Source organism: Cladophialophora bantiana (genome assembly GCF_000835475.1).
Source record: "Cladophialophora bantiana CBS 173.52 unplaced genomic scaffold supercont1.12, whole genome shotgun sequence".
Taxonomy (NCBI): Eukaryota; Fungi; Ascomycota; class Eurotiomycetes; order Chaetothyriales; family Herpotrichiellaceae; genus Cladophialophora; species Cladophialophora bantiana.
Genome location: NW_015971586.1, coordinates 480924 through 494173, shown reverse-complemented (window position 1 = coordinate 494173; position 13250 = coordinate 480924). Strand labels below are relative to the sequence as shown.

The window sequence follows — 13250 nt, the reverse complement described above, 5'->3', positions numbered from 1 at the left end:
ACATTCAAGAATTGTACGTGTTGTGGAAATCCCAGCTTTCAGTACCGCTATACTCTGCCTCTAAAACAATCCAAAAAGAAACCACTCAAATTATGAGCAAGACAGCCAGTCGTGAGCTTAAAAGCGTAGAATATTGTGCGGCCATGTTGCATCGTTCAGATGAGCAGGAACGTGTATTAAGCATGAGCAGGAGATTGAGGCGTCTCCATCATCGCGTCGCACCTGCCATCGAGATAAACCGAACGAGGTCTCCAACCTTTCACTTAGCCGGCCTGGACTAATAACACTTTTCGTAATTGTTAGCCAGTACAAACTTATGACCCTGGAGACAGCCCGAACAGATCCAAACACCGTCTGTCAGAGCCGGAGTACTTGCATGGTGGCATTGAGGACACTTCTTCTCGGCGTCAGGGCCTGCCTTGGCAGACTCCGACTTTGGTTTCCCAGTCGTGATGTCGATCGGAGGCGGCGGGGGAGGAGCATCAGGCGGTGGTTTGATAGGATTGGGGTAGTACCCGGAATCCAGGCGAAGGTGAGGGTTGAGAATTGCCACGCGCGTATCCTGAGGGTGGGCTAGATACTCATGGGTGGGCATGATTGTTTCAACTCCGTGGACCGTGGTCGTGATGTGCCCCTTGAAGGCTCTCGTGATACCGGTGTTCGAAGTGTACTGGCCCGGGTGCAGATAGGAGACTTGTCCTTGTAAAGAGTTGGTTTGACAATTCCAAAAGGACATGAGGGAGAAATATTAGCACTGACCATGTTGGTGGAGCGGGCCAAAGAGTACTACGTTCGGAGAAGAGCTGGTTTCCGATTCTGATGGAGATGGTCCCGTCAGTAGCTTTGCTTGGATTGCCTGGCGCATTTTGGTTTCCAGGCGCAGAATCGATGTAGGAACGTCCTTGCAGTTCCTTTGCTTAGGATGTCAGTCTTGCACTCACCCTTTGTAGAGGACTCTTGCTTCTCTGAGGACATGATGGAAAAGGGTTGGTGTGAAGAGTGGACTGGTAAGAACTTCGTGGGTGGTCGAGGACAAAGGCTTCTTGAGCAACCAGGATGTACGAACAACATTTATAGCCAGTTCCGTTTGTTGCAAGTGACTTGCACAATCAGCAATGAATCGAGAAGGCCGTCAGATCGAAGCGAATGTGTCAAACTTGGTGTTGTGAAGATCCATTAGCCTGAGTCGTGCGCAGTGCTTGACTCGAGGCTGTGCTATTCACCAAAGTCGCCAGGCTGACTCATTTGGACTTCTTGCCCTCAGCATTCTGGGCGTCTTCCACGTAAGGGTGCTTGATCGTGAGACACCAGATATCCAAATAGTCACAGATCGTGGTAATGACATCGTGAACAAAGCTTCCGTACACGCCGAGCGCGAGGCCCAGTGACAGGAAAACAAACGCCACCTGGTAGACATCGTCACCAAGGGCACTTGGCCATAGTCCCAGTGTGGGGCCCAAACTATCGACTATGGCACAAGCCAAAGGGACCACGAGTACGTTTTGGTAGGGAAATTTGTCCTTGACCAGATGAGCCACGATCATTTGCCCAACGGAATAGGCATTCACAATTCCAGCAAAGATGATGAACGGAACAAGATGGCGGTGGAGAATGACCGGGTTCAGCCAGAGATAGGTCGGTATCAAGGTCCAAGTGATAGCAAAAGGAGCCAGTCCGACTAGTGCTTTGTAAGGATCCTGGCCTCTTTGTCGTCGGGCATTCATGACATTCAATGCGCTGCTGATGGTGTTGAAGACCAACACCAGCCCACCATAAACCATGTACCACTCGTTCCAAGCCATTTGATACAGAGAGGCCGGAACAAGATCGCTTTTGGGAAAACCGAGACTGGGCAGCATTGGTTGTTGCCAATAACTCGCACCACCTTTGAGGAAGGTGATAAAGTAGACCACAACCAGAGTCAAGATTCCTTCCACGGGGCCAGAAACTACACCCAACATCAAAGTATGGGTATGATATTCTTCCCAGGTCTGGATATAAAAGGTAAGGATCGTGCCGAAGAGAGTGAGGACAGTGTTCCAAGACTGGCCAAGATTCATGGAGGCCGCGAAAAGGAGAACTTCAAGACTAGTATTGCACGCATCAACACCTGACATTCGGTTAGTGGTGCTCACTATGTCGTAAGATACCAGCTAACCATGGTCAAACAACTCGCCCAATGGGCCGCTCTGGCGTGTCCGGCGAGCCTGGGTGCCATCCACGGCGTCGAAAGTCTGGTAAAGGAACAGACCAATGGCCCAGGTCAGGTAGACCCATGGAGGGCAATCGGTGTCGAGCGTGGGATTGTACCACAGCATTGTAAGAACATTGATGATCACAAAACTGAAACCTGTCAAGGTAATCTGCTCATGCGTTAGAAGGGGGTATTACAGGCGAGACTGAGTTTCTTCGCACAAGATTGGGCCTGAAGCAGTTTCAGTATCACGTTGTTTCACCGAGGAGAGTCGCTGTACTCACGCCATTGACATGGGAAAGAATTTGATGACAACATTGGTGTAGAATGGCTTCAGAACATATCTTGACACAAGAGACTTATCCACCCCGGAATATTTGTACTCATGGAGCTTCTTCAGGTTTCGCTGCCTGATGTACACCATTTCGAATTCTTCTAACAAAACTAACACGCGTTGAAAAGAAACTCCCTAAGAGCGGGAATGGTGACAGAATTGACCAGACAAGAAATCGAAACCGGAACGCGAGGAATTGTCGACCGAATCCTGGAAATACACGTATAGAATGAAAAAGAAACATTCGAACGGGATCCGGGAAATTGAATTGTTGGCAGTTGCCCAAAACGTCATTGTGGGGTGGGCAGCGCGCGGGGTCACGTGAGGTCACATGTTATCACACGAGCAGGCCACGCTTTTATTTTCACTTTCGGACGCCGACGTCCTGAACGACCTCATCCTTTCGTCAACATCGGTTTTGATTGTTTCATACATCGAGTCGAAGCGATGCCAGTCTCTGGAGTAGCGAAGCCTCTCGGGCCGAAAGTCGATGTTACATTCCAGCGGTGGCTGTTGTCGGGATCGCTTGGTTCGCGCCCCTTTCTGAAACGCTAACCAAGGCAATATCTGGCTCAGCTTGTACCGAGTACAGCGAACTTACCTGAGGAGATTTGGTTGGCCGGGAGCACCCTTCGACTCACAGCCTGATCCCAAAGAGACTCAGTTTTCCTTTCCAAGACATTTTCTGGGTGGAAACTTGAGCCAATTTTCAGCCAGATCCGTGGTGATTGAAGGTTTCACTCAGCCTCTTCAAAATAAGCGGTACTTCTTGATAGCAGCTGTCACCGGTAACACGCCACTATTATCATGTCGGTGAAGATCTCCTATTGTTCTCCTATTTTACGCATGTGTTGAGGTGTTCTCTGAAGGCGCGGCAACCGATGTCTATTCAGCATCTGTGCCTGTCTATACCCTCCTATTGTTTCTGATTGTCAAAAGTTTGCTTATTGATGCTTCATTGGGCTCTGGTATATATTCTCCACATGCGAACCATGGTTCTCTGAAACTTTAACAACCAGTCTTTCCTCGCCTTTAAGTATATAAATCATAAGCTAGCTTGACTTCCCCGTTCATCTGGATCTCGACATCACAAGCTCCGCGCTCCGGCACAGATTCATATCGATACCTCACAGGGACTTACGCACACACATAACAAGCTCCATTCCATCATATACGGCTTTCATCGATACTCTTGCTGGGACAGACCAACCCCCAACCCGAGTTTCTCCAAAGCAAGGCCTCAACAAAATGGCCTCCCTTGCCCCCAAGCCTCTCGACCCTGCCCTGATGACCCGCGCAGAGCTCCGTTTCCTTACAAAGTACCCCGATTACAACAAACTCATTATCGACTCGGGAGAGCTCAGACGACGAATCTGGCTCAGTGATCCTCAAAGATGGATGACCACAAGAAGCCAACGGCATGTTGGTCTGGGAGATCTCGACAAACTTCCTCTCGAATTACAATTATATATCTTTGCCACAACACCCATCAACAGTCTCATCGACCTCCGAGCCACCAACTCCCATGCCAAACAACTCATTGAGCAATGGGAGCCATTCAGGACCGTCATGACCTATGGTCCCGATGCAGTCCGTGCACTCCTGGCTACTGAGGCCGGTTCCTTATGGACAGTACCCCAGCTAGTTGACGTCCTCCTCACTGCTGAATGCGAGTTCTGTAGAGAGCATGGAGAGATATTGCACCTGTTGCAGCTCAAGCGCTGCTGCTTCCGGTGCCTTTCTCAAGAGCGTGAACTTCTAGCAGTCAATCTCGGCTACGCTCAGTACACCATGAAGCTTTCCCAGGCCGAGCTGAGAACGCTTCCGCAGCTGGTGACCGTCCCTCAGAACTCCTTCTGGGGCTTCCCAGCCCAGAAAGGTCATGTTTTCGACTACAAGGCCGCCTTGAACTTTCTCCGACGGCAAGGGCCAAGGGAAATTCCTACTCGAGGTCAGACAAAATCAGCAGTTGACAAAATTCCGCTGGTCCGGACTGGATTCGAACTACCTGCAGACCGACGCAGTGTCCAACCACAGCTGTATTCATCAATACAAACCCGCCGTTGCCAAAAACCTTTGTGTCTACTGGCCGAGGAAGTCTCTCCGCCCGAAACAACTTACGCACAACACGCCTGTGCAGTCCGAGTTCCCGCCTTAAGGCGCCATTCTAGGCGCTTTCTAGGCGGCACCCTCCAGACGACTGTCTCAAGATTCGAGGCGGTCCACTGTGCCGGGTGTGCCTACTACTGGAACTACCACTCGTCGTTGCCGTGGCAGTTTCACCGGCTCTACCGACATCAACTGGGACGGGTGGACACAGAGTTCACGAGACATCTGAGACACTGCGTGTATGCTGAGCTGCAGTGGAGATGGATCCATAATCCGTGGAATCCACTACCAAAGGAGGACATCGAGCACGTCCTGAGGCACTTCAGGCTATCGTTTCTTCCAAGACATAGCAGACTCACTTTCACCGAGGCGAATGCCCTGTTTGAGAGTATCCCAGACGAAGCTGTGACGGTGATGGGCTCCAGTGACACCGACTCGACTGCCTTTCTGCCGCAGTATAGCTGGCCAGAGCTCAAGAATGGGGACGACGAGCTCGCAAACAGCAGACAACAATCACGGGCCATTATCTTGCAACTCGAAAGGCTGAGGAAGCTCGCACGCCTTCACCCCATCGACAAGCGAGACTACTACTGGGACAGCTTAGTGAGCCAAGAAGCAGTCAGCCAAGCAAACTGGGCGTGTGCAAATGTCCAAAGCGGTAGATTCTCTCTCTTCCGTGGACCGACTTCAGTTCTGTTAGAGAAGAAGCGACTATACGAGAAGAAATTTCGAGCGGAGGGAAGACCAAAGGGCCGACAGCCGGAATGGGGATTTGGTCACTTCTACCTTTGAAGCCCTTGGTAGAGAGGAGAACACCGCTTTCCCTCAGGCTAGGTGACTTACTCGAGTACGAACCACACAAACACTTTTTCCGCTGATTTGGATCGATACTCCATCCACCACCACACGACAAGCGGCGGATTGGCAGACCAACAGCCTCAAGACACAAAGACCGATGTCCTTGCCAGCGCAAGAAGAAACTCAATGGAGCCCGTCCGACCGGTCAGCCCCAACCGTCACGCTTATCACAGTGGAGAGGAGAAATTGCATCACAATCTGGGAGGGTGACAAGGCTGATCGACCTCGTCAACCAGTATGCCAGTGCAGATGCAGTTATAGGGTGAAGGGAAACACCTTCGTTTGAGGACGAGAAAAGGACGTAAGCAGAGCCGGGTACATCAGGTTGTCATCAGTTGGTAGGCTGCGGCACACGAGCTCTGACAGTTCTTGGCTTCTAGCTGACTTACAGGACGGAGGCAAAGCAGAAGTGGACGACGCTGAAGCATATTGGCTGGCAGCTGAACTGCCCGGACAGGAGCTTTACGACTGGTTCACCAAAAACAAACTACGCTGACTTCAAAGATGTCTTGAACAAGCGCGAAACTGAAGTCCTTGCCCTTGTGATTGCACCGCCTGGCCCCCGCAGCATCTTCAAGTTGGAACTCATCATCATCAAAGACATGATTGCGTACAGCAAAGAGACTTTCCTAAACCCAATCAGGAAGCTGCATTTCACAATTCACAAACTATGAAAACTCATGTCAGCCAGCATATCTCAATAACCTTATCAGAGGCAAAAAGAGAAACCCTGGACCCGACACTCAACAATGGAAGGAAGGACGAAGTAACTGGGAACCGAAAAGCCACCTCACTGGACAGGAAAGAAATCCTCCTCAGCGATCCACTGCACGGCGCCATCACAATACAGCTATACCAACAGCGGAAGTCATGTCTCTGAAACATCTGGCGGCAGGGAATACCACCATATGGATGTGCCGACGATCAGAGAAGAGACGAAAGGCTGCACTTTTATGAAAACGGCACGAAAGCATCTCGGCATGGTGCAACCAGGGATTCGAAGTGCCAGGTCCAGAGACAGAAGTGCATCAAAACACATCTCTCATCCGACGGAGAGGAAATGAGTAAAAACCTGCGGACATGAACGGACAGAAGTGGAAATGGAGGAATATTCCGCAATACGATGGACACGCGAATTTTAAACCAACGACAACGGTTGACACCGACGGGGAGATGTGTCTCCATACCGTCATCCAATCCACATGATGTCGCGCGAATGGGACACTCGAACCCACTTCCCAATATAAATGGATTCGATGCGGAAACGCTATACTTGGATGGAATGGAATGAAACGGAACGGAAATGACAGACTGCAATAGGCGGAACGGGAACGAGAACTGGAACAGGGACTAGGAACCAAAAATGCAAGCTGGAACTAGGGGCTGGAACTGGAACGGGAATGGAGACCATCTCGACCGCAAAGAAGTCAACAAGTAGGGCGGCCAAATGTTTGAATTGGACTTGGGAATTTGGCCTGGGGACGACGCGGAGGATATTGACCGGAAATGCGGAAAGGGGAAAATTGACCCGCGGATGGAAACAATTGTCCACGGCTACCTTCCTTATCTGGCAGGATGGTATCATCTACACATGGCCTTGGTGATCGGGAGGGATTCATAAAAACCGATATGATATGCCATGGTATGTATGACAGTGTAATACGGTGCCAGATGGAAACACACACCGAATCAATGAAGAAATCTCGACGAAAAAAGGGGTTGTCATTGCACCGCGTTGAACATTTCACTCAGACCCTTCTGAATGGCACAAGATAAAGGTGAATATGAATGGGAAGCTCTTTGTACATCAGACAGCATGATTGACCCCTCGCGATCCTGTCCTTCAAGGTCTCTGCCCTATGTCTCATTGTCTCAGTGTCTCTGCTCCTTTGCATAACATGCCTTCTCCTCGTCCTCGCCCGAATTTCCCCCTGTCTCACGGAAAAGAAAAGCGCGATTAATACCACCTAGGCCGATACTCAGGCCAGACACTAAGTTCCTTCCTAAACCGCTCCAGGGAGCGACTGTTCCCGTCGAAATCGACGCCGGCGCTCCTGAGCTTCTTGTGATCAACCTCGCCGTCGACCCAGTCGGCGTCATATCCCATCTCGTCGCTCCAGCTCTCGACCAACTCCTTGACCTCGAGGGGGAGCTTGATCTTGCTCCGGCCCTGCCACCAGGCCGGACTCGCCACGAAGGCCAGCATGATCCTCGGCTCGTCAGTCAGGTTCGGCATGCCGGCGTGCCAGAGCCGCAGGTCGCGGATGATCAGGCTGCCCTTCTTGGTGCTGACCTGCACGGGCGGGGAGTGCTTGCGCCGCTGCTCCAATAGTTCGGGCTTGATGGTGAGGAGCTCCTCGCACTCCTCGTCCTCCGACCGGTTGTGCGCTTCGTACACGGAGACATGGTGGCTGCTGACCCAGACCTCGGTGCCGCCGTTCTCGGGGGTCACGTCGACGAGGTTGATGTTGATGACGTAGGCGAACGGGAAGTAAGCCGGATGGGCGAACTCGCAGTCCGAATGCACGGGCTGGCGGCCGTGAGGAGGGGCCCTCAGCGCCGTGTTGCCGTTCGCGTAGTGGATGACCGGTCTTGGGCCCAGGACGGCCGCCAGGATGGCTGCTGCAAAGGGGTTGCACCATATGTCTTTGAACATGAGAGCTTTCGTGGGAGGAGGCGCTTGGTCCATATTGCGCGTGTGCTTGCCGAAGTTGAAGTGGTGATCAGGGTCAGAGGCAATCTCGAGTGCCTCTGGCGACAACTTGGCGTTCAAGGTGTCGAGGTGGTGGGTGTCGATGGCATTGTCCAGGACGATGATGCCATCTTTGTGCAAGAAGGCGGCGCCTTCGGCAATGAGTTCGAGGGTTGGTTTGCCTGACCTGCGAACTTCTTCAGGGATATGAATGGTATGGACCTCTTGGTCGTGGACGGGAGCATACGACCCCATTTTGATTTGTGTCCCACACAATCCTCACCTACAAAATGGGGTTTCTGTCCTGAGAGTGTCTTGCCCGTGTCTGCCGAGAACAAAAGATAAATAATACCTTCGCGGCACGTCAACCCATGTCCACAAGCATTGCCAATCACGAGAAGAGATGCCAGTTACACCTTCCGTCGCATGGGACCAGGAGGTTCTAGCCGAGGCCACACGATGCAGGCTGCAAATCGAAACGCCTGTAGGGTGTGCTTATCATCGATCTCCCACCACGTTGCATTGTCGGTGATGAGGGGTATGCGCCTCACGGCCATTGCCAAAGGGGAAAAAGGAACAGAGAAAGATAGAGGCGGAGGCGGAAATGACCGACTGGCTCTATACGGCGAGTCAGAAAACCGCATGCGATATTGTAATGGGAGAAGTTGGAAGTGGTGGATAGCGTTATGATTGGCTGGGGCGCCGACCCTAGACTATGGTTCTTCTTATATAGTTCTGGGGGACTATCTTTCATACAATACACAAGCAACCAAGTTACCAACAGAGAGGACTTCCCCTAGTTGAGTGTGCGCGTTGAGAAGAGACTATACCCACCGCCGTACGAGTTGATGCCCATGGCTAGTAGCCTCGCCCCAGTTCAATATATACAAAGGACGGGAGGGGCTTTTGGTGACATGGTGCAAGACTGTGGCGCCACAAATGATGTCCGAAAGGGGTCCCAGATTACCTCTTTTAGATCCCTACCATGCGCCCTACTGCCGTGGCTCTTCTCCCGATCCTGTCGTCCCAACAAGGATGGAACTTTGCGGACGACAGAATCGGTTTTCCCTGAATGGTGTTGATATTCCTGGTTTGGTGCTCGCGGTACAGGAGCAGCATCGGTCCTCCTGGATTATGTTGATATTGCCCTTCTCGTCGGCCCAATTGCGCAGAAATCTAATAACCTCTTATGTCTCCCCGCAGGTGATCAAGAAAGCCACCAAGCGAGAATGGCGGACACAGACCTGTAAGACAAGGGATGTATAAATATGACCAAACCTTCTCCACCGACCTGGGGTCTCCTGGCATGACCACTTGTATCTTGTCCTGCAGCATTTAAAATTCGATACATTTGGGTCTGCCAAAGTCGAGACTGATCATTTGGCAAGATGTCAACAGCTCAAACAGCTGTCACTCGATACCTGGACGCCAAGGATGGCGTCCGGTTCGCATATTGACGCATTGGTGAGAAAGATGGCGTCCCCTGGGTCATCCATATCCACTTTCGCGCGAACATGGACCTTTGGGGTCCCCTGTTGGTCAACACGCACGCCAAAGCCAGAATCGTTATCAAATTCGACAATGCGGGAGTTGGTCGCAGCAGAAACAAGCAAACAGAGTCCCAGAGTATTGGCGTTTCCAATGTTTTACGACGATGATCAAGGACGTGCCGCCTTCAATCAATACTGGGCAAGGGTGCAAGAGAGAAAGGCAGAGCCTCTCATTCTGGACCTACTGTATCGGTATGGTGCAGCGCAGAGGCAACTCGAGGCTGCGATGGATTCGTTCAAGAAAAGTGCTCGAGCAGCTTTCGACCGATTGGGTGAGCTAAAAGTGCTCCTTCTAGTCGCCAATGGTGATAATGACATGGTGATCCCGACAAGCCAAAGCTGGGAGGTATGTCACCAAAATTCCCATCGCTCAGCTCATCATCAATTCTCGTGATGGTCATGAGTTTATCTGGCAATAAGCGCGGCTTTACGCAATGCACATCAACTTGTTTCTTGACGGAGATGAGTTTGACCCATTATCTGTCCAAGCTGCAATCGGGCCGCTTGATGGACATAGAGGTACATCGAGGACTTGCCAAAGTCTCAGTCCGTAGTCCTCTTGAAGTCTGTCCATCCAGAATACTTTCTGAAGATGACCTTTAACATTTTCCCAAGTGAGGAGATCATGGTGGAGACTTCGGAAATGCATCAACCGTGACCGAAACCAGAAATACTCGTCCGTGTCGGTCGATACTAGTCCTCCCATGAAAAGAACCCAGAGAGTCAAACTATCGGGTAACATATCGGGGTCAACAGCTAGTACGGCTGCTTTCAGTTCCCGAGAGATGTGGCCGGAGCAAAGCCTGGTGAATGGGACTTCTCGGGTGAGTGTTTGTATGAAGATCAGTGTTGCTATTACGCAGACTCTTTCGACATCCGCCTGCTTTGAGTTCTGTGACCGTAGCAAGTCGTGCTGAATGCAAGTCACATCCTCGTCGAAGGCAAGAGGGTCGACGGGTGTTAGGGTATCAGCCGCATGGTTGAGGGCGTGGCACAGGTAGGAGAGTTCGCTAAGCGCATTCGTCACGACTGGCGTTAAACTGACATCGAGGATCGGAGGGTTTATAGGCGCCATGGCCGAGTGAAGGAGCATGGCACGATAGAGAGACTTGGTCGTTCTGGCCGGACGAGGGAAGTGAGGATGTGAAAGAGTATCGACAGCACCAATCGTATCGGCTCGATAGATCTTCATGTGCAACACATCCCTTACGGCTTTGAACCCTCCTCTTGCACGTATCATTTCAGACATACCAGCAGCGTGCATTTCCCACTTTTGATGATTGCCAAGGTGGTTCTCACATAGAGCCAGGCATGAAACAGCACCAATGGTAAGATCCGAATATTTCCCATCATGCAATCTGCGATTGAGTCGGTTGAGAATTACTTTCATGAGCAGGTGCGAATCCTTGAATGTTTGATGCCCGGACCCCATGAAGAAATGCATAGCGCAAGAGAACAGAATGGTGTGAAGAGAGACCTCGTCTGTCACAATTGCAGGCAGCCATATAGTTTCAATGGGATTATAGGTGAGTGGCACCCTTCTGCTGATCGGGTACATCGCCGTAGCAAGGCGCGTAGGATCTTCATCGGCGTCAGCGCTAATATAGAGATGTTTGGTTGAGGAGAGACATACAATAGCTCACGAACTTTTGGAAAGAGCTCACTTCAGGGTCGATAACCGTGTAAAGGGCGGTGGCGGTTCCAGGAGGTGTCCGTTTGGGAAAGATTGCATCCTTGCACACCTCCTCTGAGTTCGAAGAACAGACTGGAAATTTGACCTCTGTGTTTGCTCCTTCTTTCCCTGCCCCTTTGTCATGGTCGCACGTCTTCGATTTGACATTCTGCTTTCGTTTCGTCGCCGAGGGCTTGTATGCCATAAACTGTATTTGCCCGGGAACTTTTGGATTGCCCTTTGCGTGTGTCTCATTGTCCTTGACTTTAGGCGGCGACGCTGATCTGGCTTCGATCGGCCCTTTGGCGACCTTGATGGTAACTTCAGGAACCCGCGAGGGTTGAAGATCGAGTTCCCGAAAGAGTGCGTCATTCTTCACCTTCTTTTTGCGCCGTTGCCATCCTCTGTCCACCATAAAAAGAGGCTGAGACGGAAAAATCACCGCTTCCTCAGCCATGGCAGTGAGTGTCACGAGATTCTTTGACAAATGGACGCTGACATCTTAAATCGCGAAAATTGGTGTTGATTAAAGTCGAATTTAAAAGCCCAGAAAGGCTGGAAGGCCTGAACTCGTGTAAGACGGATGACTAATCGATATCCGCTCATAAGGCTGAATATCTCAGCCTCGTCACCCCTATGTTAGAGCCTTTCTTATCAAAACTACCAACACGCGATGCCCCCCCGCGCGACCTATCAAAGATCTGAGGTGTCTCTAGGCACTAGTCAATCGCAAGAGCGGGCATGAAGCCCTCGACTGGCGATGTGACCAATTCTTGACGCGATTCAGCCCCCTCGGCCGAGAGTTTCGCTCGCCTACAAGCGGCAACAACATCGAAATTAGTGAATTATGAGTCTGCCTTGGCCACTCAACAAGGCAATTGAAAAATGAAGACAATCTTGACGGGATCAACAGGGTTTATCGGCGGAGAGATCCTGGAGCAATGTGCTGCTCATGCACAAATCACATCGACTGTGGTCCGCTCGCAGCGTGCGCTACCTGACCCGACTGCGCGTAAGACAACTTACTTTCTGAGCGCAAATCAGAGCCTAAATGACTGACCCATCTCGGAAGGGCGCTAGGCGCATAGAGCGGCAATGAAGAGGTCGAAGTCTGCTATCCACTCGCATTTTGTGAAGCAATTTCCAAATTCCGCAATGAAGCTACTACCAGGTTGTTCCGAGTGGTCTTTTTGAGCGGCATTCTTGCGGTAAATGATCGGAATGCTTCTCTGTGGTTTTATGGCGGACGTCGCAAGGCGATGGTAATGCTTGCCGCCATGTCCGTCGTAGGAAACTTCATCCTTTAACGGCCTTTTCAGGGACTCGCAGAGACAGGGCTCCTGATCTTTTCTGACGAGCAGAAACAAAACGGGCAAGATGGTGAGACATATATAGTCAGGCCTAGTGGTGTGCTGCAGAAGCAGAAATATGGCATTATCACGGCGAGATGCCCTAACAAGTTCGTGATCGGTGCAGATGAGCTGGCGGCGGCAATGATCGAAATCCGTTTGAAGGAAGATTCTAAGGAGAGGATAGTTCATACAGCTTTGTTGGAGAAGGAAAAGCTGTGCTCTGGAAAGCCAAGTGATCATTTCGAGACCGACCTGATCACTGTTGTACGCTTCGTGATCGGAGGCTGCGTGGACTCGCACAGTAGTAAGACAACGAATGCCGTGATGAACTCCCGTATTAAAAGGCTTTTAAGACTGCGCCATTCTGTTAAAAACTGCACTATCGCTAGTCTCTGTGATCGCTGGGGGGAGGACAGACCGCGGAATCGGCCTGTGCACGTAGCACTGTTAGACGAATCGCAATAGTGTTTATTGATGTCAATCGAACAG

At 51.1% G+C, this 13250-nt stretch overlaps 7 protein-coding genes across 7 annotated transcripts; 3 read left to right on the top strand and 4 right to left on the bottom strand.

Moving 5' to 3' along the window:
- Positions 1 to 263: 263 nt before the first annotated feature.
- Z519_08078 (uncharacterized protein) lies at positions 264 to 736 on the bottom strand (the record flags this gene model as incomplete). Its single annotated transcript, XM_016765807.1, has 2 exons — positions 264 to 286; positions 340 to 736. 2 exons carry the CDS (start codon positions 734 to 736, stop codon positions 264 to 266), a joined length of 420 nt encoding a protein of 139 aa, XP_016617852.1.
- A 505-nt stretch (positions 737 to 1241) lies between these two features.
- Z519_08077 (uncharacterized protein) lies at positions 1242 to 2618 on the bottom strand (the record flags this gene model as incomplete). The annotated part of the gene is made up of 4 exons (XM_016765806.1): positions 1242 to 2110; positions 2159 to 2363; positions 2416 to 2425; positions 2479 to 2618. The coding sequence occupies 4 exons, from the start codon at positions 2616 to 2618 to the stop codon at positions 1242 to 1244; spliced, it is 1224 nt and encodes a 407-aa protein (XP_016617851.1).
- A 1158-nt stretch (positions 2619 to 3776) lies between these two features.
- Positions 3777 to 6169, top strand: Z519_08076 (uncharacterized protein; the record flags this gene model as incomplete). The annotated part of the gene is made up of 2 exons (XM_016765805.1): positions 3777 to 5240; positions 5876 to 6169. The coding sequence occupies 2 exons, from the start codon at positions 3777 to 3779 to the stop codon at positions 6167 to 6169; spliced, it is 1758 nt and encodes a 585-aa protein (XP_016617850.1).
- A 1283-nt stretch (positions 6170 to 7452) lies between these two features.
- Positions 7453 to 8442, bottom strand: Z519_08075 (uncharacterized protein; the record flags this gene model as incomplete). Its single annotated transcript, XM_016765804.1, has 1 exon — positions 7453 to 8442. One exon carries the CDS (start codon positions 8440 to 8442, stop codon positions 7453 to 7455), a length of 990 nt encoding a protein of 329 aa, XP_016617849.1.
- A 1326-nt stretch (positions 8443 to 9768) lies between these two features.
- On the top strand, positions 9769 to 10156 carry Z519_08074 (uncharacterized protein; the record flags this gene model as incomplete). Its single annotated transcript, XM_016765803.1, has 2 exons — positions 9769 to 10083; positions 10112 to 10156. The coding sequence occupies 2 exons, from the start codon at positions 9769 to 9771 to the stop codon at positions 10154 to 10156; spliced, it is 360 nt and encodes a 119-aa protein (XP_016617848.1).
- An 8-nt stretch (positions 10157 to 10164) lies between these two features.
- Z519_08073 (uncharacterized protein) lies at positions 10165 to 11866 on the bottom strand (the record flags this gene model as incomplete). The annotated part of the gene is made up of 2 exons (XM_016765802.1): positions 10165 to 11318; positions 11371 to 11866. 2 exons carry the CDS (start codon positions 11864 to 11866, stop codon positions 10165 to 10167), a joined length of 1650 nt encoding a protein of 549 aa, XP_016617847.1.
- Positions 11867 to 12294: 428 nt separating this feature from the next.
- Positions 12295 to 13226, top strand: Z519_08072 (uncharacterized protein; the record flags this gene model as incomplete). The annotated part of the gene is made up of 2 exons (XM_016765801.1): positions 12295 to 12421; positions 12805 to 13226. The coding sequence occupies 2 exons, from the start codon at positions 12295 to 12297 to the stop codon at positions 13224 to 13226; spliced, it is 549 nt and encodes a 182-aa protein (XP_016617846.1).
- Positions 13227 to 13250: the final 24 nt, after the last annotated feature.